At 45.7% G+C, this 24434-nt stretch overlaps 1 protein-coding gene across 1 annotated transcript in view; it reads right to left on the bottom strand.

Annotated features, from left to right (window-relative positions):
* Positions 1-24434, bottom strand: part of LOC124552712 (acetylcholine receptor subunit alpha-like) — a 699835-nt gene that overhangs the window by 29621 nt on the left and 645780 nt on the right. The window contains exon 8 of the mRNA XM_047127053.1: positions 11101-11247. Coding sequence (XP_046983009.1) covers positions 11101-11247 — 147 coding nt within the window. The remainder of the gene's footprint in view (positions 1-11100; positions 11248-24434) is intronic.

Genomic DNA, 24434 nt, shown 5'->3' with positions numbered 1-24434 from the left:
AATGTTAGCATTAAAAGTGATATTTAACGAGAAATAAAAGTTGTCCCACTTTTTGGCCAAGAAAATGTGTGAAAGTCCCACTTTGTCCGAAGAAAATATGGTCACACTATCATCGCTGTCACTTCTTTTCTCGCATCCGAAAAAAACGTAAGTAAAGTGGAAGTGAGCTATGATACTGTAGCGAAAAAGAACAAGACCCTTGCCCTTCACAGCTTTAAAACTAGTTAAGTTCCAGGTATAAAATTGTTGAGATGTCTATAAAATGCATATACAGAGTTTCAGGATACTATCTGTCTGTTCTAGCGAAGTAATAACACTCAAAATACGCCAAACGCTATAAGGACTAACATCGTCGTCCCAATACCACGTGACTTGAGCAGCAGTAGAAGTAGCGGACAGCTTTCTTGTTCTGCACATCCGAATGCTCATTCCATAGATACTTACACTCTATAGCTGAGAACTATAAAAGCATGTCCTGAGCAAGGCTCTCAGACAGATTAGCCAGCCAATCGTGTCGCCTGACACGGAGGGTCAGTCAGCAAAACTCCACGGCTTGTGGACAAAGACACGCCTCTTCGCTTCCCTGTTTGGTCGTGCCGGACTCAATAGTACAGACGCTTTGCGGTGTCAGATTGAAGTGCGCACACTGAACTGGCGTCGTCCAGCACTATGGTAACATGGTTACTTATTTCAGCAGTCTTCGCTTAATTATATACTGAGTCGTTTTTCAGATTTATTCACGCGAGGTACTTTGAAATCGCAATCTATGTGAGGATGCTAGTTCTTTGCCTGGTTTCACAACTTAGTTGGAACTCACGGAAATCAATATCCATTTCCTGTTCAGTCATATGGTCTGCAAGTTGTTTATCCCATTGTTTTTCCTCTCATTAAATAATTTTACTGGCGTTAATATAAATATAGCGTTATTTTTCTGCCATTTGTAAATATGTGGTCATGTAAGGTCACGAGTTCATGTAAGGACACTTGTCGGAAAGATATGACTATTTCTACTCTATTTCTATTCATTATCTTCACAGTATACAGGCTGGCGGTCGCAGCGCCGTTGTACACCCCTGTAGTGGTGGGAGACGCTCACTGACCTGCCGGGGGAGAGGTCGTCCTTGGAGGTGGGCGTGCGCAGGCTGTCGCTGGAGGAGGCGCGCAGCCGCGCCAGCCCGCCCACGCCCACACCGCCCCCGGCGCCGCCCCCGCCGCCCCCGCCGGGGTCGTCGCCGCAGGGCGCGCGCTCCTGGTAGGGGTAGAAGCAGGCGTGCGCCTGGCCCACCCCCTCCTTCCGCAGCGCCCCTATCGGCCGCACCAGGACGCGGCCGCACGCGAATCTGCAACACGACGAAGCGCCGGTCACCACACTGCCATCACGTGACACCCCGCTGGCAGGCAGCAGCACTACGTTGCTTGGCACTTGCTGTGGAAGACTGCTACGGAACACCCGACCAGTGATACACTACTGGCCATTAAAATTGCTACACTAAGAAGAAATTCAGATGATAAACGGGTATTCATTGGACAAATATATTATAGTAGCACTGACATATGATTACATTTTCACGCAATTTGGATGCATAGATTCTGAGAAATCAGTACACAGAACAACCACCTTTTTCCCCTAATAACGGCCTTGATACGCCTGGGCATTGAGTCAGAGCTTGGTTGGCATGTACCGGTACAGCTGCCCAAGCAGCTTCAACACGATACCACAGTTCATCAAGAGTAGTGACTGGCGTATTGTGACGAGCCAGTTGCTCGACGACCATTGACCAGACGTTTTCAATTGGTGACAGATCTGGAGAATGTGCTGGCCAGGGCAGCACTCGAACATTTTCTGTATCCAGAAAGGCCCATACAGGACCTGCAATTTGCGGTCGAGCATTATCCTGCTGAAATGTAGGGTTTCGCAGGGATCGAACGAAGGGTAGAGCCACGGGTCGTAACACATCTGAAATGTAACGTCTTCTGTTCAAAGTGCCGTCATTGCGAACAAGAGGTGACCGAGACGTGTAACCAATGGCACCCCATACCATCACGTCGGGTGATACGCCAGTATGGCGATGACGAATACACGCTTCCAATGAGCGTTCACCACGATGTCGCCAAACACGGATGCCACCATCGTGATGCTGTAAACAGAACCTGGATTCATCCGAAAAAATGACATTTTGCCATTCGTGCACCCAGGTTCGTCGTTGAGTACACCACCGTAGGCGCTCCTGTCTGTGATGCAGCGTCAAGGGTGAAAGCAGTCACGCTCGCCTAGCTGATAGTCCATGTTGCTGCAAATGTCGTCGATCTGTTCGGGCAGATGGTTGTTGTGTTGCAAAGGTCCCCATCTGTTGACTCAGGGATCGAGACGTGGCTGCACGATGCGTTACAGCCATGCACATAAGATGCCTGTCATCTCGACTGCTAATGATACGAGGCCCTTGGGATCCAACACGGCGTTCCGTATTACCCTCCTGAACCCACCGATTCCATATTCTGCTAACAGTCATTCATCCTCGACCAACGTGAGCAGCAATGTCGCGATACGATAAACCGCAATCGCGATAGGCTACAATCCGACTTTTATCAAAGTCGGAAACTTGATGGTAAGCGTTTCTCCTCCTTATGCGAGGCATCACAACAACGTTTCACCAGGCAACGCCGGTCAACTGCTGTTTGTCTATGAGAAATCGGTTGGAAACTTTCCTCATGTCAGCACGTTGTAGGTGTCGCCACCGGCGCCAGCCTTGTGTGAATGCTCTGAAAATCTAATCATTTGCATATCACAGCATCGTCTTCCTGTCGGCACCGTAACCTTAGGAGGGTGTTTCGAACGAGACGGGTCTGTATTACTAAATGTGTAGCGATACTTCTATCGCGGTTGCTTAACAATAAACTGCCTGAAAAAATGCAACTCCCTCAACGTCAACATCATTTTACAAGATACTGTAGTGCATGCCTTTCGAAGGAATAGGCAGTGATGCGATTACCGTGGTTATGAAATGCATGAAACGTATTTGCACTTGCGGATACGGACAACCTTCATCTGCATAATGGAATGAGGACATTGATATTTTATGTAGATCATTTTACAGACAGGCGATGTGACAGGTAATCCATCATTGTAGGTGTTGTAACGTTCCCTGGCAAACTCACGTTATTAAAAAAAAAAAAAAAAAGGGTTTATTTGTACCATGTACGCCGCTCTGGGCAAGTTGTATATATCGTAATTATTGAACAAAAATATTACTGAATGTGGTGTAAAAGACATTTGTTATTCTCCTTATATTTTTTGTTGTAATATTTGTCTGTATTTAGGATAGGAATTTTTTCTGTATTTATTATGTGATTGTAAAATGTGTCAGTATTTGCGATAGCAGAGATATGTTGCCAGAAGAGAATAATATCGTCAATTTGCAAAGAAATGTTAATAGTCAGCAATACTATTTAAGCACAATGCATTATGTATTCTTTGGTCTTCTCTGTTCAGAAGTCATTGCGGTAGGACACTGTGAAAGAGTTTTTTACGAATGGGTAGACTTCCTTTGTCTCTGTCTGGACTTAGCCGCCATTAGACGATGCGTTACGAATTAATGTGAGTTGTATTGTTGTTTGATCTAAATATATTAGAGTTTATCAAAAGTGTGAATTATTTATGTAAATTAGCTTGCCCACGTCATCTATAAAATTTCTTTAAGAATTTTTCAGCATTTTTTAGCGGTGTTGCTGGGCTGTGCCGCGACCAACAATAGCAAACCCGTAAATCGGGAACAGATGCATAAAAATCAATGGTGAATTAAGAAATTGTTCTTCTTTTTCAGTGATTCTGTGGCTGATAAAATTTGAATTAATTATACGTTTGTGCATTCGTAGGCGGATAGCTAATGTTAGTTAACATTGAAATTTAAACAGTTTGATTCTTTCAAAATATCTTAAATGTGTAATGAAGTAGGTTTGATCAGTGATAAATGTCGGCTTGGCAATAATTAAAACATTTTCTGCTAATAGAGGTAATCTTGTGTTCTATGGCTAGTGCCGGGATAAAATTCAGTAAAAATATTTAACAAAAAATCCACTGCATCAGGAAAGTGTATGCCAAGGCCGAATGATTTAAAGGACCCAATTCTCAACCTAATATTCTTAACCAGTTCATATGAGTTCACGTAAATATTATTTTTTCTTTAAATGTACGTAATAATTAAGTAAGTAAAAATTTTTTATTACCACACGAAAATAAGAGAGTGGTTCTACAACAAAGTTCGCACGAAAGAAAATTAACTTAAAAACAACAGATAAATTTTATTATTCTTCTTTAACGAAATTTCAAATCAATCCCATTCATTACGACCGATTTCGTTAACGGTTGTAATGAATGGGATTGATTTGAAATTTCGTTAAAGAAGAATAATAAAATTTATCTGTTGTTTTTAAGTTAATTTTCTTTCGTGCGAACTTTGTTGTAGAACCACTCTCTTATTTTCGTGTGGTAATAAAAAATTTTTACTTACTTAATTATTACGTACATTTAAAGAAAAAATAATATTCACGTGAACTCATATGAACTGGTTAAGAATATTAGGTTGAGAATTGGGTCCTTTAAATCATTCGGCCTTGGCATACACTTTCCTGATGCAGTGGATTTTTTGTTAAATATTTTTACTGAATTTTATCCCGGCACTAGCCATAGAACACAAGATTACCTCTATTAGCAGAAAATGTTTTAATTATTGCCAAGCCGACATTTATCACTGATCAAACCTACTTCATTACACATTTAAGATATTTTGAAAGAATCAAACTGTTTAAATTTCAATGTTAACTAACATTAGCTATCCGCCTACGAATGCACAAACGTATAATTAATTCAAATTTTATCAGCCACAGGATCACTGAAAAAGAAGAACAATTTCTTAATTCACCATTGATTTTTATGCATCTGTTCCCGATTTACGGGTTTGCTATTGTTGGTCGCGGCACAGCCCAGCAACACCGCTAAAAAATGCTGAAAAATTCTTAAAGAAATTTTATAGATGACGTGGGCAAGCTAATTTACATAAATAATTCACACTTTTGATAAACTCTAATATATTTAGATCAAACAACAATACAACTCACATTAATTCGTAACGCATCGTCTAATGGCGGCTAAGTGCAGACAGAGACAAAAGAAGTCTACCCATTCGTAAAAAACTCTTTCACAGTGTCCTACCGCAATGACTTCTGAACAGAGAAGACCAAAGAATACATAATGCATTGTGCTTAAATAGTATTGCTGACTATTAACATTTCTTTGCAAATTGACGATATTATTCTCTTCTGGCAACATATCTCTGCTATCGCAAATACTGACACATTTTACAATCACATAATAAATACAGAAAAAATTCCTATCCTAAATACAGACAAATATTACAACAAAAAATATAAGGAGAATAACAAATGTCTTTTACACCACATTCAGTAATATTTTTGTTCAATAATTACGATATATACAACTTGCCCAGAGCGGCGTATATGGTACAAATAAACTCTTTTTTTTTTTTTTTTTTAATAACGTGAGTTTGCCAGGGAACGTTACAGTGTGTAGGATAACAAATTCAGCCGAAATGAAACACTCATGTTGCGGTAAAGCCTGTCTAAACAGACGCATTAACACGCAGCGCATCTCCCCCTGGCGACAACACACGCGTTTATTCTCCCATGCAAACGATTACAAAAGTGTGATCCTTGAAGTTTTGCCGGCGTACTGAATATTCTATGAGGTTTCGGAATCGTAGACGGATCATGTTGACTTCTTGCTTCAATGTTTCGGCTGGCAGCCGTTCAGCCATCTTCAGGTGAGTCTCCGTCACCGTAGACTAGCAGTCTACTGTGGCGGACAATCACCTGAAGATGGGTGAACGGTTGTCACTGAGTGGCAGAGAAACCAACGCAACACGGAATTTCTACCACCTCGGCTGTATGGATTACCTAAGATCTATAACAACAACGTTCCACTAAGATCGAGTGTTAGCGCCCCTGGCTCACCGACGTATTAACTGGCAAAACACTTGGCCTCTCTGCTCCAACCACAAGTGGGGAAGACCGAAACATACATAAAGGGCTCAGGACATTTCATTGAGAAGCTGAAGAAACGTAATCCTCGTCAGCTTTGATATCGTTTCCTTGTTTACGAAAGTGCCACTCAGTGACGCTCTGGAGTACATCGGTTCCATTTTTCCGCAAGACATGACAAAGCATGTCTCACCACGAGCTATTTCACGTGGAATGGCGGTTTCTACGAATAGCTGGAAGGCGTCGCCATGGGTAGTCCAGTGGTGGCCAACTTCTTCATGGAACATTTCGAAGCACAGGCACTGGACTCGGCGACTTGTAAGCCTAAGGTGTGGCGCAGATACGTTGATGATACTTTCGTTGTGTGGAGCCATGGCGAAGAACATCTCGGTGACTTCCTAACACACCTCAACAGCCTCCACGCCAACATACACTCCTGGAAATTGAAATAAGAACACCGTGAATTCATTGTCCCAGGAAGGGGAAACTTTATTGACACATTCCTGGGGTCAGATACATCACATGATCACACTGACAGAACCACAGGCACATAGACACAGGCAACAGAGCATGCACAATGTCGGCACTAGTACAGTGTATATCCACCTTTCGCAGCAATGCAGGCTGCTATTCTCCCATGGAGACGATCGTAGAGATGCTGGATGTAGTCCTGTGGAACGGCTTGCCATGCCATTTCCACCTGGCGCCTCAGTTGGACCAGCGTTCGTGCTGGACGTGCAGACCGCGTGAGACGACGCTTCATCCAGTCCCAAACATGCTCAATGGGGGACAGATCCGGAGATCCTGCTGGCCAGGATAGTTGACTTACACCTTCTAGAGCACGTTGGGTGGCACGGGATACATGCGGACGTGCATTGTCCTGTTGGAACAGCAAGTTCCCTTGCCGGTCTAGGAATGGTAGAACGATGGGTTCGATGACGGTTTGGATGTACCGTGCACTATTCAGTGTCCCCTCGACGATCACCAGTGGTGTACGGCCAGTGTAGGAGATCGCTCCCCACACCATGATGCCGGGTGTTGGCCCTGTGTGCCTCGGTCGTATGCAGTCCTGATTGTGGCACTCACCTGCACGGCGCCAAACACGCATACGACCATCATTGGCACCAAGGCAGAAGCGACTCTCATCGCTGAAGACGACACGTCTCCATTCGTCCCTCCATTCACGCCTGTCGCGACACCACTGGAGGCGGGCTGCACGATGTTGGGGCGTGAGCGGAAGACGGCCTAACGGTGTGCGGGACCGTAGCCCAGCTTCATGGAGACGGTTGCGAATGGTCCTCGCCGATACCCCAGGAGCAACAGTGTCCCTAATTTGCTGGGAAGTGGCGGTGCGGTCCCCTACGGCACTGCGTAGGATCCTACGGTCTTGGCGTGCATCCGTGCGTCGCTGCGGTCCGGTCTCAGGTCGACGGGCACGTGCACCTTCCGCCGACCACTGGCGACAACATCGATGCGCTGTGGAGACCTCACGCCCCACGTGTTGAGCAATTCGGCGGTACGTCCACCCGGCCTCCCGCATGCCCACTATACGCCCTCGCTCAAAGTCCGTCAACTGCACATACGGTTCACGTCCACGCTGTCGCGGCATGCTACCAGTGTTAAAGACTGCGATGGAGCTCCGTATGCCACGGCAAACTGGCTGACACTGACGGCGGCGGTGCACAAATGCTGCGCAGCTAGCGCCATTCGACGGCCAACACCGCGGTTCCTGGTGTGTCCGCTGTGCCGTGCGTGTGATCATTGCTTGTACAGCCCTCTCGCAGTGTCCGGAGCAAGTATGGTGGGTCTGACACACCGGTGTCAATGTGTTCTTTTTTCCATTTCCAGGAGTGTAGAATTTACTACGGAAGTACGAGGGTGAGTCAAATGAAAACCTTAAATTTGTAATAACAAATCAAAATTTCGCGCCGTTATCCTGTAAGTTGGTAAGCGTGCTACAAACAGCCTGCAGAATGGCCTGTAGGTGGCAGCATAGTGCAGATGCACACATACCGTCGCAATATCAGTATAAGGATGGCCGCCCCACTTGCGACTTGCACCAGGAAAGAACAGCGTTCTGTTATTCGCTTTTTGCGTAGTGAAGGTTTGAAATATATTGAAATTCATCGACGAATGCAGGTTCAGTACGGTGATGCATGTTTGTCGCAGCAGCAAGTCTACGAATGGAGTAGGAAGTTCGCAAATGGTGTGACTTCAGTGGAAGATGCTCCTCGTCCAGGTCAGGCACAACGAGTTGTGACTCCACAGAACATTGCAGCAGTTGAAGCCACAGTGAAGGAAAATCGCCGAGTCACACTGAATGACATTGCAGCATGTTTACAGATTAGTCACGGTTCAGCACACCACATTATGCGTGATGTGCTCCAGTTTCACAAAGCGTCTGCAAGATGGGTGCCGCGGCAGCTGACTCCTGAAATGAGAGAGCGACTTCTTGATGCTTGTGAAGAACTTCTTCGGCGCTCTGAACGAGAAGGTGATCCTTGGAAGAATCGTTACTGGGGACGAAACCTGGGTTCACTTCCACCAACCGGAAACAAAGAGAGCGAGCAAGGAATGGCGCCATTCCTCATCACCAAACCCAAAGAAGTTTGGAACAGAACCACCAGCAGGGAAGCTTATGCTGACTCTCTTTTGAGACGAAAAATGCGTCATTTTGGAGCATTACATGCCTAGAGGGACCACTGTCACCAGTGCATCATACACAGATCTCCTAAAGAATCATCTGCAGCCTGCAATCAAATCAAAGCGACGTGGATTGCTGTCAGCAGGTGTCCTTTTGCAATATGACAATGCAAAGCCCCACACTGCTCGTACAACAGTTGCAGTTTGCATTTTGTGTGTCTTCCTCATCTACCATACATGGACCACCAAAAGACGCAATGGGAGGAAAGAAGTTCCGTTCTGATGAAGAGGTACGCCACGCAGTGCATGAGTGGTTGCGCGGTCTACCAAAAGAAATTTTTTCTAAAGGAATTTATGCACTTTGCAAGCGCTGGAGGACTTGCACTGAGCGTGGGGGAGATTATGTTGAAAAGTGATACAGCTTTGTGCCACTTCTGCACAATAAATAATATTTTAAAAAATTTAAGGTTTTCATTTGACTCACCCTCGAGGAAAAGGACAAAAAAATCTACCATTTCTAGATGTGCTGGTCACAAGGGATGGCGAAAATCTGGGATATATCGAAACCCGACACAGACGGACCGATACTTGCACAAACTGTCAAGCCACCACCCGAGCCAGAAAAGAGGCACGATCCATACGCTCGTAACGCGGGGCAGGACGAGAATGTGACGTGAGCCGCAGCACTTCAAACGCGAAATGCAACACCTGGAAAGTGTTCTGACGAGCAATGGGTACTCCACAAATTATATTAGAAGTGTAACAGAGCCAAACACTCGGCGAAGTAAGAAACCAGAAAAAGAAATGTCAGGTACTGCCTTTCTGCCATATATTCCCAGAGAGTGTGACAAAATCGGCCGTATATTGCACGAACACGGCGTGAAGACAATTTTCAAACCGACAAGGGAGATCAAAGACTGCCTTAGATCGGCAAAGGATAAAAGCGACCCACTTGCAATGTCGGGAATATACCGCATACCATGCACATTCGGAAAAGTTTACGTCGGAATGACTGGACGCTCAATCAGCACCAGGATCACAGAACATAAGCGACATTGCAGGTTGGGGCAGGTGGAGAAATCGGCCGTGGCAGAGCACGCGCTGAGTGAGACCGACCACGTAATAAAATTCGCCAACACGGAAGTTCTGGCTGTAGAAAAGCACTATCACACCCGCTTGTTTAGAGAAGCTGTAGAAATACACAAACACGGGAATAGCTACAACAAGGAAGAAGAAAGCCTTAAGGTAAACGGATCCTGGCTTCCCGTACTGCAGCGAACGACCGGCGCACGTAGCAAGAGGAGAACCGCAACGGAAATGACAGCAGAGAAGCCCTCGGACGTTGGCGCGCCAGGTACATATAGTCTGCGGCCGCGAGCTTGGCTCCAGTTCACCAACGGCAGCGGGGGGTGAAGCTTTGACAACGCCAGCCACTCGTGCTGGCGAAACGTCAGAAAGATCATCAGACAAACGTCGGCCGAAGAGCCCGAGACAGAAGCAAATAAGCAAAACTATAAAACTGTGTCTTGTATAACGTGGAATTGGTCTCCAAAAAAACTTTTGTTTATTGTCTGGTGTTGAGATGACAAAACGGAGGTGGGGGTGGGGGAGGGGGAAAGGTTGACGACAGCATTGTAGGTCATGAGAACCCAGGAGGAAAATGGCTTGGGCGGTATTAATATAGAACTGATTAAACGTGGGGTACAAGTTGAACACAAAGTTCTGTTACACTTTTCAAGTATACAGAGTAGTCCATTGACCGTAACCGGGCCAAATATCTCACGAAATAAGCTCCAAACGAAAAAACTACAAAGAAACAAACTTGTCCAGCTTGAAGGGGGAAACCAGATGCCGCTATGGTTGGCCCGCTAGATGTCGCTGCCATAGGTCAAACGGATATCAACTGCGATTTTTTAAATAGGAACCCCCATTTTTATTACATATTCGTGTAGCACGTAAAGAAATATGAATGTTTTTGTTGGGCCACTTTTTCCCCTTTGTGATAGATGGCGCTGTAATAGTCACAAGCATATGGCTCACAATTTTAGACGAACAGTTGGTAACAGGCACGTTTTTTAAATTAAAATACAGAACGTAGGTACGTTTGACCATTTTATTTCGGTTGTTCCAATGTGATAATGTACCTTTGAGAACGTATCATTTCTGTTACAGCGTGATTACCTGTAAATGCCACATTAATGCAATAAATGCTCAAAATGATGTCCGTCAATCTCAATGCATTTGGCAATACGTGTAACGACATTCCTCTCAACAGCGAGTAATTCGCCTTCCGTAATGTTCGCACATGCATTGACAATACGCTGACGCATGTTGTCAGGCGTTGTCGGTGGATCACGATAGCAAATATCCTTCACCTTTCCCCACAGAAAGAAATTCACTCACCTGGTGGCCTCGAACTGGTACTGCGGCCGGCGCATCACCAGCAGGCGGGGCAGGATGTGGATGAAGACGCGCTTCACCCAGGGCGCCATCTTGTGCGTCTGCGGCGACCGGAAGTGCACGTTGAGCACGACCACCGTCACGCAGATGCTGCGGCACACACACAGACACGGGAGGCCGCCATTAGTCGCCGGCCCTGCAACGCAGTCCCACTTCGGGAGTAATGAGTTCGGGGAAACAGACCTTCCAGTGGCAGCAGACAACAAGTGACCTGATGTCGGTCACTAAACAAAATACCCAGAATCTACACCATCTGACCAGAAGTATCAATGGATATTAATATGGGGTGTGTCCATTTTTCACCTTGATGGTGGTTTGAATTGTCTGAATGTCTGCATGGATGGCAGCCCATTTCTCCTCAAGAGCAGAATACAGATAATGCTGGACGCTGGGGCCTGATGTCAGTCACTGAATGAAATGCCCAGAATCTACACCATCTGACCAGAAATATCAATGGACATTAGTATGGGGTGTGTCTATTCTTCACCCTATGGTGGCTTGAATTGTCTGAAGGTCTGGACGGATGGCAGCCCATTTGTCTTCAAGAGCCGAATACAGATAATGTTGGACGCTGGGGCCTGATGTCAGTCACTGAATGAAATGCCCTGAATCTACACCATCTGGCCAGATCTATCAATGGACATTAATATGGGGTGTGTCCATTCTTCACCTTCATGGTGGCTTAAATTGTCTGAATGTCTGGACGGATGGCAGCCCATTTCTCCTCAAGAGCTGAGAACAGATAATGTTGGACGCTGGGGCCTGATGTCAATCACTGAATGAAATGCCCAGAATCTACACCATCTGGCCAGATGTATCAATGGACATTAATATGGGGTGTGTCCATTCTTCACCTTCATGGTGGCTTAAATTGTCTGAATGTCTGGACGGATGGCAGCCCATTTCTCCTCAAGAGTTGAGAACAGATAATGTTGGACGCTGGGGCCTGATGTCAATCACTGAATGAAATGCCCAGAATCTACACCATCTGACCAGAAGTATCAATGGACATTAATATGGGGTGTGTCCATTCTTCACCTTGATGGTGGTTTGAATTGTCTGAATGTCTGCATGGATGGCAGCCCATTTCTCCTCAAGAGCAGAATACAGATAATGCTGGACACTGGGGCCTGATGTCAGTCACTGAATGAAATGCCCAGAATCTACACCATCTGACCAGAAGTATCAATGGACATTAATATGGGGTGTGTCCATTCTTCACCTTGATGGAGGCTTGAATTGTCTGAATGTCTGCATGGATGGCGGCCCATTTCTCCTCAAGAGCCGAATACAGATAATGCTGGACGCTGGGGCCTGATGTCAGTCACTGAATGAAATGCCCAGAATCTACACCATCTGACCAGAAATATCAATGGACATTAGTATGGGGTGTGTCTATTCTTCACCCTATGGTGGCTTGAATTGTCTGATGGTCTGGACGGATGGCAGCCCATTTGTCTTCAAGAGCCGAATACAGATAATGTTGGACGCTGGGGCCTGATGTCAGTCACTGAATGAAATGCCCAGAATCTACACCATCTGGCCAGATCTATCAATGGACATTAATATGGGGTGTGTCCATTCTTCACCTTCATGGTGGCTTAAATTGTCTGAATGTCTGGACGGATGGCAGCCCATTTCTCCTCAAGAGCTGAGAACAGATAATGTTGGACGCTGGGGCCTGATGTCAATCACTGAATGAAATGCCCAGAATCTACACCATCTGGCCAGATGTATCAATGGACATTAATATGGGGTGTGTCCATTCTTCACCTTCATGGTGGCTTAAATTGTCTGAATGTCTGGACGGATGGCAGCCCATTTCTCCTCAAGAGTTGAGAACAGATAATGTTGGACGCTGGGGCCTGATGTCAATCACTGAATGAAATGCCCAGAATCTACACCATCTGACCAGAAGTATCAATGGACATTAATATGGGGTGTGTCCATTCTTCACCTTGATGGTGGTTTGAATTGTCTGAATGTCTGCATGGATGGCAGCCCATTTCTCCTCAAGAGCAGAATACAGATAATGCTGGACACTGGGGCCTGATGTCAGTCTCTGAATGAAATGCCCAGAATCTACACCATCTGACCAGAAGTATCAATGGACATTAATATGGGGTGTGTCCATTCTTCACCTTGATGGAGGCTTGAATTGTCTGAATGTCTGCATGGATGGCGGCCCATTTCTCCTCAAGAGCCGAATACAGATAATGCTGGACGCTGGGGCCTGATGTCAGTCACTGAATGAAATGCCCAGAATCTACACCATCTGACCAGAAATATCAATGGACATTAGTATGGGGTGTGTCTATTCTTCACCCTATGGTGGCTTGAATTGTCTGAAGGTCTGGACGGATGGCAGCCCATTTGTCTTCAAGAGCCGAATACAGATAATGTTGGACGCTGGGGCCTGATGTCAGTCACTGAATGAAATGCCCAGAATCTACACTATCTGACCAGAAGTATCAATGGACATTAATATGGGGTGTGTCCATTCTTCACCCTGATGACTTGAATTGTGTGATTGTCTGGACGGATGGCAGCCCATTTCTCCTCAAGAGCCGAATACAGATAATGCTGGACGCTGGGGCCTGATGTCAGTCACTGAATGAAATGCGCAGAATCTACACCATCTGACCAGAAGTATCAATAGACATTAATATGGGGTGTGTCCATTCTTCACCCCTATGGTGGCTTGAATTGTGTGAATGTCTGGATAGATGGCACCCCATTTCTCCTCAAGAGTCAAAAACAGAGAAGATAATGTTGGACACAGTGGTCTGGGGCGAAGTAGAGGTTCTAACTCATCACGAAGGTGTTCCATTGGGATCAAGTCGGCACTCTGGACAGGTCAGTCCATTTCAGGAATGTTACTGTCCACAAGCCATTGCCCCACACCTGCTGCTCTATGACAGGGTCCTGATACAGTCATCATCTCCGAGGTGTTCCCCTACAGCACGCAGTACATAATCCTGCAAAATGTGTTTATACTTTTCTACGAGGGGGAGTTCAAAATAAATGTGGGCAGAGTTGTGCGATATGGCGAAAGACGACACGGCAGGTGAACGCGCACTTGCAAGACACCGATACATCACTGGGTACAGGTCGAGCGCGATCTAGCAGATGGCGCTGTAGCAGTGCCTGCACAAAGCGGAGGCCAGCCGCTCACTCAGTCTTTTCCTCGAGCTGTGGAGAGAAGGTGCGTTTTGGAGTCGGGGTCACAGGCGGAAGTGAGAGCTGCTATCCGGTACGAATGGGCAGGTGGAGTATCAGGTACAGGAATTCATAACCGCCTTGTTGAGGTGTATGGGTCAGGTGTGATGTCGAGGCAAATGGTGCGGAGATGGTGCCAGCAATTCAATGATGGACGTCAGCAAGTGCAGGACATACCGAAAACTGGATAGACGCACGCGGCCACTACAGATGCAAATGTCAGAAAGGTGGATGACATGATTAAAGCGAACAGGCGTATCACCATTGATGGAGTGTGGCAGAACTTGGAATCAGACATGAGCGAGCTCACGAGATCATCCACGACATTCTTCGATACAGCACGATGTGTGCCCCACCAGCTGACCCCGACACACATGGAACAACGCGTGACGTTCAGCCTGGAACAGTTCGTGCGTTACCACGAATTTGGCAATGACCTTCTATTTCGCACTGTGACGGGGGATGAAACGTGGGACCACTATTACACGCCCGAATCGAAGGCCGCCTCCATGGAGCGGAAACATCCGTCATCATCTGTCCGAAAGAAGTTCAGAAGCACTCCGTCTGCAGGTAAAGTGCTACTCACCGTTTTCTGGGACGACAAAGGAGTTTTGCTGCTGGACTTTCTGCAGGATGCAACCATCAATGCTGTGCGGTACTGTGCCACTCTGTCGAAATTGAAAGAGGTGATTCGGAAAAAGCGGCCTGGCCCGGGCTATCCAGAAAGGCCCGTACAGGACCTGCAACATGCGGTCGTGGATTATCCTGCTGAAATGTAGGGTTTCGCAGGGATCGAATCAAGGGTAGAGCCACGGGTCGTAACACATCTGAAATGTAACGTCCACTGTTCAAAGTGCCGTCAATGCGAACAAGAGGTGACCGAGAAGTGTAACTAATGGCACCCCATATCATCACGCCGGGTGATACGCCAGTATGGCGAAGACGAATACACGCTTCCAATGTGCGCTCACCGCGATGTCGCCAAACACGGATGCGACCATCATGGTGCTGTAAACAGAACCTGAATTCATCCGAAACAATGACGTTCTGCCATTCGTGAACCCAGGTTAGTCGTTGAGTACACCATCGCAGGCTCTCCCGTCTGTGATGCAGCGTCAAGGGTAACCGCAGCCGTGGTCTCCGAGCTGATAGTCCATGCTGCTGCTAACGTCGTCGAATTGTTCGTGCAGATGGTTGTTGTCTTGCATACATCCCCATCTGTTGACTCATGGATCGAGACGTGGCTGCACGATCCGTTACAGCCATGTGTATAAGCTGCCTGTCATCTCCACTGCTAGTGATACGAGGTCGTTGGGATCCAGCACGGCGTTCCGTATTACCCTCCTGAACCCACCGATTCCATGTTCTGCTAACAGTCATCGGATCTCGACCAACGCGAGCAGCAATATCGCGATACGATAAACAGCAATGGCGATGGGCTAGAATCCGACCTTTATCCAAGTCGGAAACGTGATAATACGCATTTCTCCTCCTTACACGAGGCATCACAACAACGTTACACCAGGCAACGTCGGTCAACTGCTGTTTGTGTATGAGAAATCGGTTGGAAACGTTCCTCATGTCAGTACTTTGTAGGTGTCGCCACCGGCGCCAACCTTGTGTGAATGCTCTGAAAAGCTAATCATTTGCCTATCACAGTATCTTCTTCGTGTCGGTTAAATTTCGCGTCTGTAGCACATCATCTTCGTGGTGTAGCAATTTTAATGGCCAGTAGTGTATATCTTATCTTTAATGTCTCATTCTCTTTTTTACTTTTCACACACAACTCTCCACAGTCGACACGGGAAACTTATTTTCCTACTCCCCCACGTACATTAAGCATTTCTTAAGCACAGTAAGACGAAGACATTCTAACCAAGAAAATTGGCCGCCAATACCGAACCCCACCTCCCTCATATTTCACTGTTGGCACCAGACATGATGGCACGTAATGTTCTCCAGGCACTGGCCTATCTAAACCTTATCATCTGATTTTCACTGGCTATAGCGTGATTCATCAAACCACTCTTTTACAGTAATCCACTGTCCAGTGATGTAGCTCTTTACATCACCTTATCGGAACTTAACACTGAGTACAGAAATGTATGGCCTATGACCCCGACCATTGTACACAACGCATTTTGGCTCCCTGCTCACAGTCACTGTGCTACATTCACTGCTGCCACAACTTTCGAACTCACGATTTCATACGATTTTTTTACAACCACCCTCCACGATGCTAGACGATCCCTGTCCGTCATTTTAGTTTAGCTGCGGCTGTTACTCCGCTTTTTCGTTTCGCAATCAAATCACGAACTGTCGACTTAGGAGGTTCTAGAAGGGTAGAAATGTGCCAGATGGATTTGCTTCTCAGATGACATCTAATGATTCGTCACTGAGCACTGCTGACTTATTCCCATGTTACAGCGTGTCTACTGACAACGCAATCCTACCTGCCTCCTTCAATACCCTCGGGTCTGCCTCTCGCGACATTAGATTGCATTACCATCGAGGTGTCCAGACGCTTTTGGTCAGATAATGTAGATCTAAATCCATATTCTGCAAGCCCCTGTCATGTACTTGGAACTGTATGATGACGACCGCCCTTCGTGGATGGATTACAAGAAAGCTGATTGAATGTTTGTGGTGGAATGAGTCTAGCGCTGTCTTTGTCGTATCTACAGGAGCAGTATATAGGGGACGCTAGACTGTTCCTTGATTTCTCATTCGGTATTGCTATTTCAAACTTTGTAAGTAGGAATGATATTTTCACTCTGCAGTGGAGTGTGCGCTGATATGAAACTTCCAGGTAGATCAAAACTGTGTGCCTGACCGAGACTCGAAATCGGGACCTTTGCCTTTCGCGAGCAAGTGCTCTACCAACTGAGCTACCCAAGCACGACTCACGACCCGTCCTCACAGCTTTACTTCTGCCAGTACCTCGTCTCCTACCTTCCAAACTTTACAGAACCCTTCGCAAGAGATCAATCTGTATATTGAGCAAACAGTAAAGGAAACAAAAGATAAATTCGGAGTAGGTATTAAAATCCATGGAGAAGAAATAAAAAATTCGAGGTTCGCCGATGACACTGTAATTCTGTCAGGGACAGCGAAGGACCTGGAAGAGCAGCTGAACGGAATGGACAGTGCTTGAAATAGGATATAAGATGAACATCAACAAAAGAAAAACAAGGATAATGGAATGTAGTCGAATTAAATCGGGTGATGCTGCGGGAATTAGATTAGGAAGTGAGACACTTAAAGCAGTAAATGAGTTTTGCTATTTGGGGAGCAAAATAACTGATGACGGACGAAGTAGAGAGGATATAAAATGTAGACTGGCAATGGCAAGGAAAACGTTTGTGAAGAAGGGAAATTTGTTAACATCGAGTATAGATTTAAGTGTCAGGAAGTCGTTTCTGGAAGTATTTGTATGGAGTGTTGCCATGTATGGAAGCGAAACGTGGACGATAAATAGTTTAGAGAATAGAAGCTTTTGAAATGTAGTGCTACAGAAGAATGCTGAGGATTAGATGGGTAGATCACGTAACTAATGAGGAAGTATTGAATAGAACTGGAGAGAAGAGATATTTGTGGCACAACTTGACTAGAAGAAGGTATCAGTTGGTAGGACATGTTCTGAGGCATAAAGGGATCTCCAATTTAGTGTTGGATAGCAGCGTGGAGGAAAAAATTCGTAGAGGGAGACCAAGAGATGAATACACTAAACACATTCAGAAGGATGCAGGTTGCAGTAGGTACTGGGAGATGAAGAATCTTGCACAGGATGGAGTAGCATGGAGAGCTGCATCAAACCAGTCTCTGGACTGAAGACCAGAACAACAACATATTTATTGAACAAGATGCCGCACTGCGGACATAGACAGGTGTTGTTGAGCGTTTGTAGAGATAACCGAGTTCACAGGGTTGTAGCCCTTTACTTTTATTTGTATGTAGACTTTAATCAGTCTGTCAGCGGGGAGGGGGCGGGGAGGGGAGAGTAACTGGCACCACCCCTATTGTTGCTTTTTGGCATAATATAATCTTACATTTTATATAAATAATATAATGAAAATGACAAATGTGTAAAATATACGTAGAGCATCAAATATAAAATTTAAAAACATACATGTAAATAAAATAATTATGCGTATAAAAATACGAAATTTAACAAACATAAATATAAAAACTCCAAATGCAAAAACATAAACAACGTAATGTAATGTAATATACTTTCCCCCACGAAAACAGTGAAGTACCCACAAACCATGTGCAACTGCTTCAGGTACATGTCATTGGCGGATATGTGAGCGTTAAGAACTGCAATTCTCTGTGACTGATCGAATGGCCAGCAGAGATCATTAGATCTTTGTACGTCCAACCTTGTAATGGTTTCAAGGACTTCGGCTGTTCAATATGAAATGACAATTAGAACACCAGCAGCCGTCCTTTTGTATTTAATTTTTTAATATCTTCAACATTTTGCGGCTCTGTCAGCAACTGTATAAATATTAATTTTTAATTAACAACAGCCCCAGTTGCAATGTTTACCTAGATTTACCTTGGTTTCAGTTGGGGTAACCCAACCTTCTTCAGAATAAAAGGACAAATCGTAGTTCCTCCTATTCTGAAGAAGGTTGGGTTATCCCAACTGAAACCTAGGTAAATCTAAGTAAACATTGCAAGTGAGGCTGTTGTTAATTTAAAATTAATATTTTTTTTTTTTTTTACGGAGTCAGTTTGGGACGGTGGGATGATAGAGATAACGTCATGTAAACCAGAGATCTGCAGACTCTAGTTGTGTAATATTGGCTCCTGTTCTGACTGCACACCAGACTGGGTCCCTCTCAGTTTACATTGGATTGGCAAGATTGTGTAATGGAACATCGAAATTTGACGCGTAAATAAATTAAACGCAAAAGTGGCGGCTGGAAGTGTTTGATTTTCATTTCAGTGTTCATTAGAGTTACCAGGACGGGTAGGATACATAAGGGGTATAAGCAGCGATCTGTGATCACTATGTAGGATAAAGAAATGTGGCGTACTCGTACGAGGCAGCCTTATCAGCACATGACAATTTTAAGCGACCTTCCTTATAGTGGGTCTCCATTTCACCGACTGATGGTATCATGGGGCATTCGAATGTCGCAGTGGCCCGATGTTGGACTTAATGGATATGTGAGGGTATGCCTAATATTTTGGTCTGTCCAACAGAACGGAGGATCGCCATATTGTGCCCACAAGCTGACCCCTTCACATTTGCGCCTGCACCCCGAGAACAAGTAATGGACTCCCTAATCTAGCCTGCATCGTTCCACATAACTGGTCGGCAGCATGTGGACTGGGGAATTCCCGTCCAGCGCGTAGGCTGGCGCTAACGCCACAACACGAATGGCAGCATGTTGAGTGGTACTGGGACAGGGAGGCACAGTCACTGATGAATGACGTTGCATCGTGTTCAACGATGAATCGAAGCTCTGCACTCTCCTGGATGACAATCATTGCGGCGACTTTGGGAGAGATGCCATCCTACTAACAATACTTTGGAAAGGGGCAGCAATGTTACTCGTGGGATCACGGTGGGATGTGACATCAGCTATGACTTCAGGTGATATCTAGTAGTATTAGAGGGAACTCTGACAGCACAAAAAATGGTTCAAATGGCTATGAGCACTATGGGACTTAACTTCTGAGGTCATCAGTCCCCTAGAACTTAGAACTACTTAAACCTAACGACATCACAAACATCCATGAACGAGGCAGGATTCGAACCTGAGACCGTGGCGGTCGCGCGGTTCCAGACTGTAGCGCCTAGAACCGTTCGGCCACCAAGGCCGGCTCTGACAGCACAATGGTACGTCACGGACATACTTTGTGTTACCTCTCATGCGACACTATTGTGGTGCCAGTTTTCAACATGACAACTCTCGCCAAAAATATCATATATCTCTATGAATTAACGGCGTGATGATGAGGTACTCTCATGGCCAGCATACGTCTCCAACATAATATGTGCACAACAGCACTGACGTGAACTCCGTCTTAGAATCAGTACTCTGAAGGAAGAGTTACAACAGTAGTGTGCCGATTTGCCTCAGGAGACGATACGATGGCTTTATGGCTGAAATACACTCATGTTCTGAAAAAAAAATAAAAATGACAGAACTAGAGATAACACATTCATGTTCACAGGACGAGTTCATTAGTATGTTCTGAAGAAATTATTACCATTTGAACCACGCCAGCCCGCGGATTCAAGGTCAACATCGATATTGCGGGGCAACACGTCCCACCGGTAAAAAGTGCCTGCGGCTGTCGTTGTCGCCATAAATCGAACGTAACGGATCAGGGTGACTTAGCAGACGTGCAGGATGCCTCGCAGACGTATGCGCGAACCGTAACATAAAATCAGTTGGTTTGAAAGAGGTCTCATTATTGGCATGAGAGAATGTGATGCATCCACCTGGGGAACTGCTGGGACAAAGTGTTTCGGCAGTGCAATGGGTGTGTGGAGAACCGTTCATGGAGGGTCGTAGAGCACGACGAGATGGGTCAGGTCTCACCACCCAGACCACTCCTCGAGATCGACACCGCATCCGAACGGCTTTGCAGGACGATCTACGTCCCCCTCGGCTCTGGCCGAACAGTGGGACATGTCGTACTCTATCAGGGGATGACAGTCTGTAGCCGTTTATTAAGGCACGGGTTACGTGCGCTTCGACCACTTCTCCGCCTACCTTTGACGAATGTGCAGAAACATGCTGGAGCGCACTGGTGTGTGGAACAATGACAGGGGGGCAGGTAATGCATCAGTTAATGTTTTCCGACGAATCCACGTTCTGTTTTTTTTTAAAATGATGCCGCATTTGGGCTCGCCATATACAGTGCCATCTTTAGGCCATATGGTATGACGTGTTATTGGACACAACCACAAATTCACAGCTCTTGCGTGTGCAGGGCACTGTAACCTGAGTGATATACATGTATGACATCCTGCGACCCGCAGCCATACCCTTTCTGCACAACACAACAGCCGCAACTTTCCAGCATGACAATGCATGACCACTTGTTGTTGCACGAATATGTGCCTTCTTGGTGTCACTAGATGGCAGCCTTTTGCACTGGCCAGCCAGATCACCAGACCAGTGCCAGTCACTACAGATGTACTTTGGAACCAGGTGAATGCACCATGGATGGCTATACCACAGGACGCCGTTCGCGACTTATACGCGTCGTGCCATCACGCATGGAGCAGCTTATCAAGGTCCATGGCAGACGCTGTGTCTACTAGGCAACAGAACAAATGCTGAAACGAGGTGACTGAAATGCTAATTATTTCTGCAGAATGTAGCAATGTACATGTCCTGTGAATTCGAACGTCCTATGTCTAGTCATTCAAGGTGTTTAGTTCTTTCTGAGCATGAGTTTGGTGTGTCATATCTGTCAACCTGTGAAGTTTTCTGGAACCACGCGACCGCTACGGTCGCAAGTTCGAATCCAGCCTCGAGCATGGATGTCTGTGATGTCTTTAGGTTACTTAGGTTTAAGTAGTTCTAAGTTCTAGGAGATTGATGACATCCAATGTTAAGTCCCATAGTGCTCCGAGCCATTTTTTGTTGTTGTGAAGTTTAACTACGTTCCCTCCTCCTTTTCTGGGTGCCTCACTTTTTCCGTTAGGCAGTGTAAAAATAACATAAAGAAAATATTTATATTGAAGACGTTTCTATACGGAATACAGCTGAGAAGTGTCGAGATGTAGGTGACGGGTTCAAATGGCCCTGAGCACTACGGGACTTAACATCTGAGGTCATCAGTCCACTAGAACGTAGAACTACTTAAACCTAACTGACCTAAGGACATCACACACATCCATGCCCGAGGCAGGATTCGAACCTGTGACCGTAGCAGTCGCGCGCTTCCAGACTGAAGCGCCTACAACTGCTCGGCCACACCACCTGGCTGGAGGTGATGATTTTTCTTCTGGCTGATACGAAGTGGACATGGTTCTCCATGAAGGTCAGCTCAGGGAACTGTGGCAAGGGTGGGAAGAGAGGTTGGATAGATTTGGACCAATGCGGATGTGTGACTACACGGGGTGTGTCAGGATGCGGATGGGTGTTCACTGGAAAGGGCGTGAGGATCAGACACCAGATGGTAGAAAGAACAAGGCGGTGCAGTGGTTGGGCTGTGCTCAGCGAAACGTCTCAAGTGCTGTGCTTTGTGGCGCACCATTAACATGAAGAGAGAGCTGCTGTCAGCAACTCAGCTACGAGGGTCACTCCATAAGAAATGCACACTATTTTTTTTAAATCCATATTTTATTCCACATGTTTTAAAGTTTTACAATGTGTAGATATGTCCTTTAGGAACAATATTTTCATTTTCCCACTCAATTTCCATCCCTCTCAACTGCCTTACGCCATCTTGGAACCAGCGCCTGTATACCCAAACGGTAATATTCTGGACCAACCTGTTGGAGCCACTGTTTGGCAGCGTGCACAAGGGAGTCATCACCTTCAAATCTTGTTCCACGAAGAGAGTCTTTCAATTTCCCAAAGAGATGATACTCACATGGACCCAGGTCAGGACTGTAAAGCGGGTGTTTCAGTGTTGTCCATCCGAGTTTTGTGATCGCTTCTATGGTTTTTTACTGACATATGGCCGTGCAACAGCAAAACATCCTGCTTTTGCCGATGTGGTCGAACACGACTCAGTCGAGCTTGGAGTTTCGTGAGTGTCTTCACATATGCATCAGAATTTATGACGGTTCCACTTAGCATGATGTCCGCAAACAAGAGTCCTTCAGAATCGAAGAACACCGTAGCCATAACTTTTCCTGCACAAGGTGTGGTTTTGAATTTTTTTTTCTTGGGTGAATTTGCATGATGGCATTCCATTGTCTCTGGTGAAAAGTGATGGAGCCATGTTTCATAATCTGTCACAATTCTTCGAAGAAATTCATCTCCACCATTCTCGTACTGTTCCAAAAGTTCGCTGCATACCGTTTTTCTTGTTTCTTTGTGAGCCACTGTCAATACCCTGGGAAACCACCTGGCACAAACCTTTTTTAACGCCAACACTTTCAGTGTCCTGTAAACACTTCCTTCCCCTATCCCAACGTAACGTGACAATTCGTTCACTGTGATGCGTCTGTCAGCAGTCACCAATTCGTTAACTCTCTGCACATTGTCTGGAGTGTGTGCAGTATGAGGCCTGCCGCTTCGAGGACAGTCCTCAATATTGCCGTGCCCGCTTTCATCACGTAACCTGCTCGCCCACAGACTAACTGTACTGCGATCGACAGCAGCCGTGTACCGTAAGTCTCTAGAGGAGCGGAAGGTTCCAAATGATTGGAAAAGAGCACAGGTACTCCCAGTCTTCAAGAAGGGTCGTCGAGCAGATGTGCAAAACAATAGACCTATATCTCTGACATCGATCTGTTGTAGAATCTTAGAAAATGTTTTTTGCTCGAGAATCATGTCGTTTTTGGAAACCCAGTATCTACTCTGTAGGAATCAACATGGATTCCGGAAACAGCGATTGTGTGAGACCCAACTCGCTTTATTTGTTCACGAGACCCAGAAAATATTAGATACAGGCTCCCAGGTAGATGCTATTTTCCTTGACTTCCGGAAGGCGTTCGATACAGTTCCGCACTGTCGCCTGATAAACAAAGTAAGAGCCTACGGAATATCAGACCAGCTGTGTGGCTGGATTGAAGAATTTTTAGCAAACAGAGCACAGCATGTTGCTATCAATGGAGAGACGTCCACAGACGTTAAAGTAACCTTACTTTTCACAATATATATATATATAAATGACCTAGTAGATAGTGTCGGAAGTTCCATGCGGCTTTTCGCGGATGATGCTGTAGTACACAGAGAAGTTGCAACATTAGAAAATTGTAGCGAAATGCAGGAAGATCTGCAGCGGATAGGCACTTGGTGCAGGGAGTGGCAACTGACTCCTAATATAAACAAATGTAATGTATTGCGAATACATAGAAAGAAGGATCCTTTATCGTATGATTACATGATAGTGGAACAAACACTGGTAGC

This window comes from Schistocerca americana, chromosome 10 (assembly GCF_021461395.2).
Source record: "Schistocerca americana isolate TAMUIC-IGC-003095 chromosome 10, iqSchAmer2.1, whole genome shotgun sequence".
NCBI lineage: Eukaryota > Metazoa > Arthropoda > Insecta > Orthoptera > Acrididae > Schistocerca > Schistocerca americana.
This window is presented reverse-complemented; position numbering and strand designations above follow the sequence as displayed.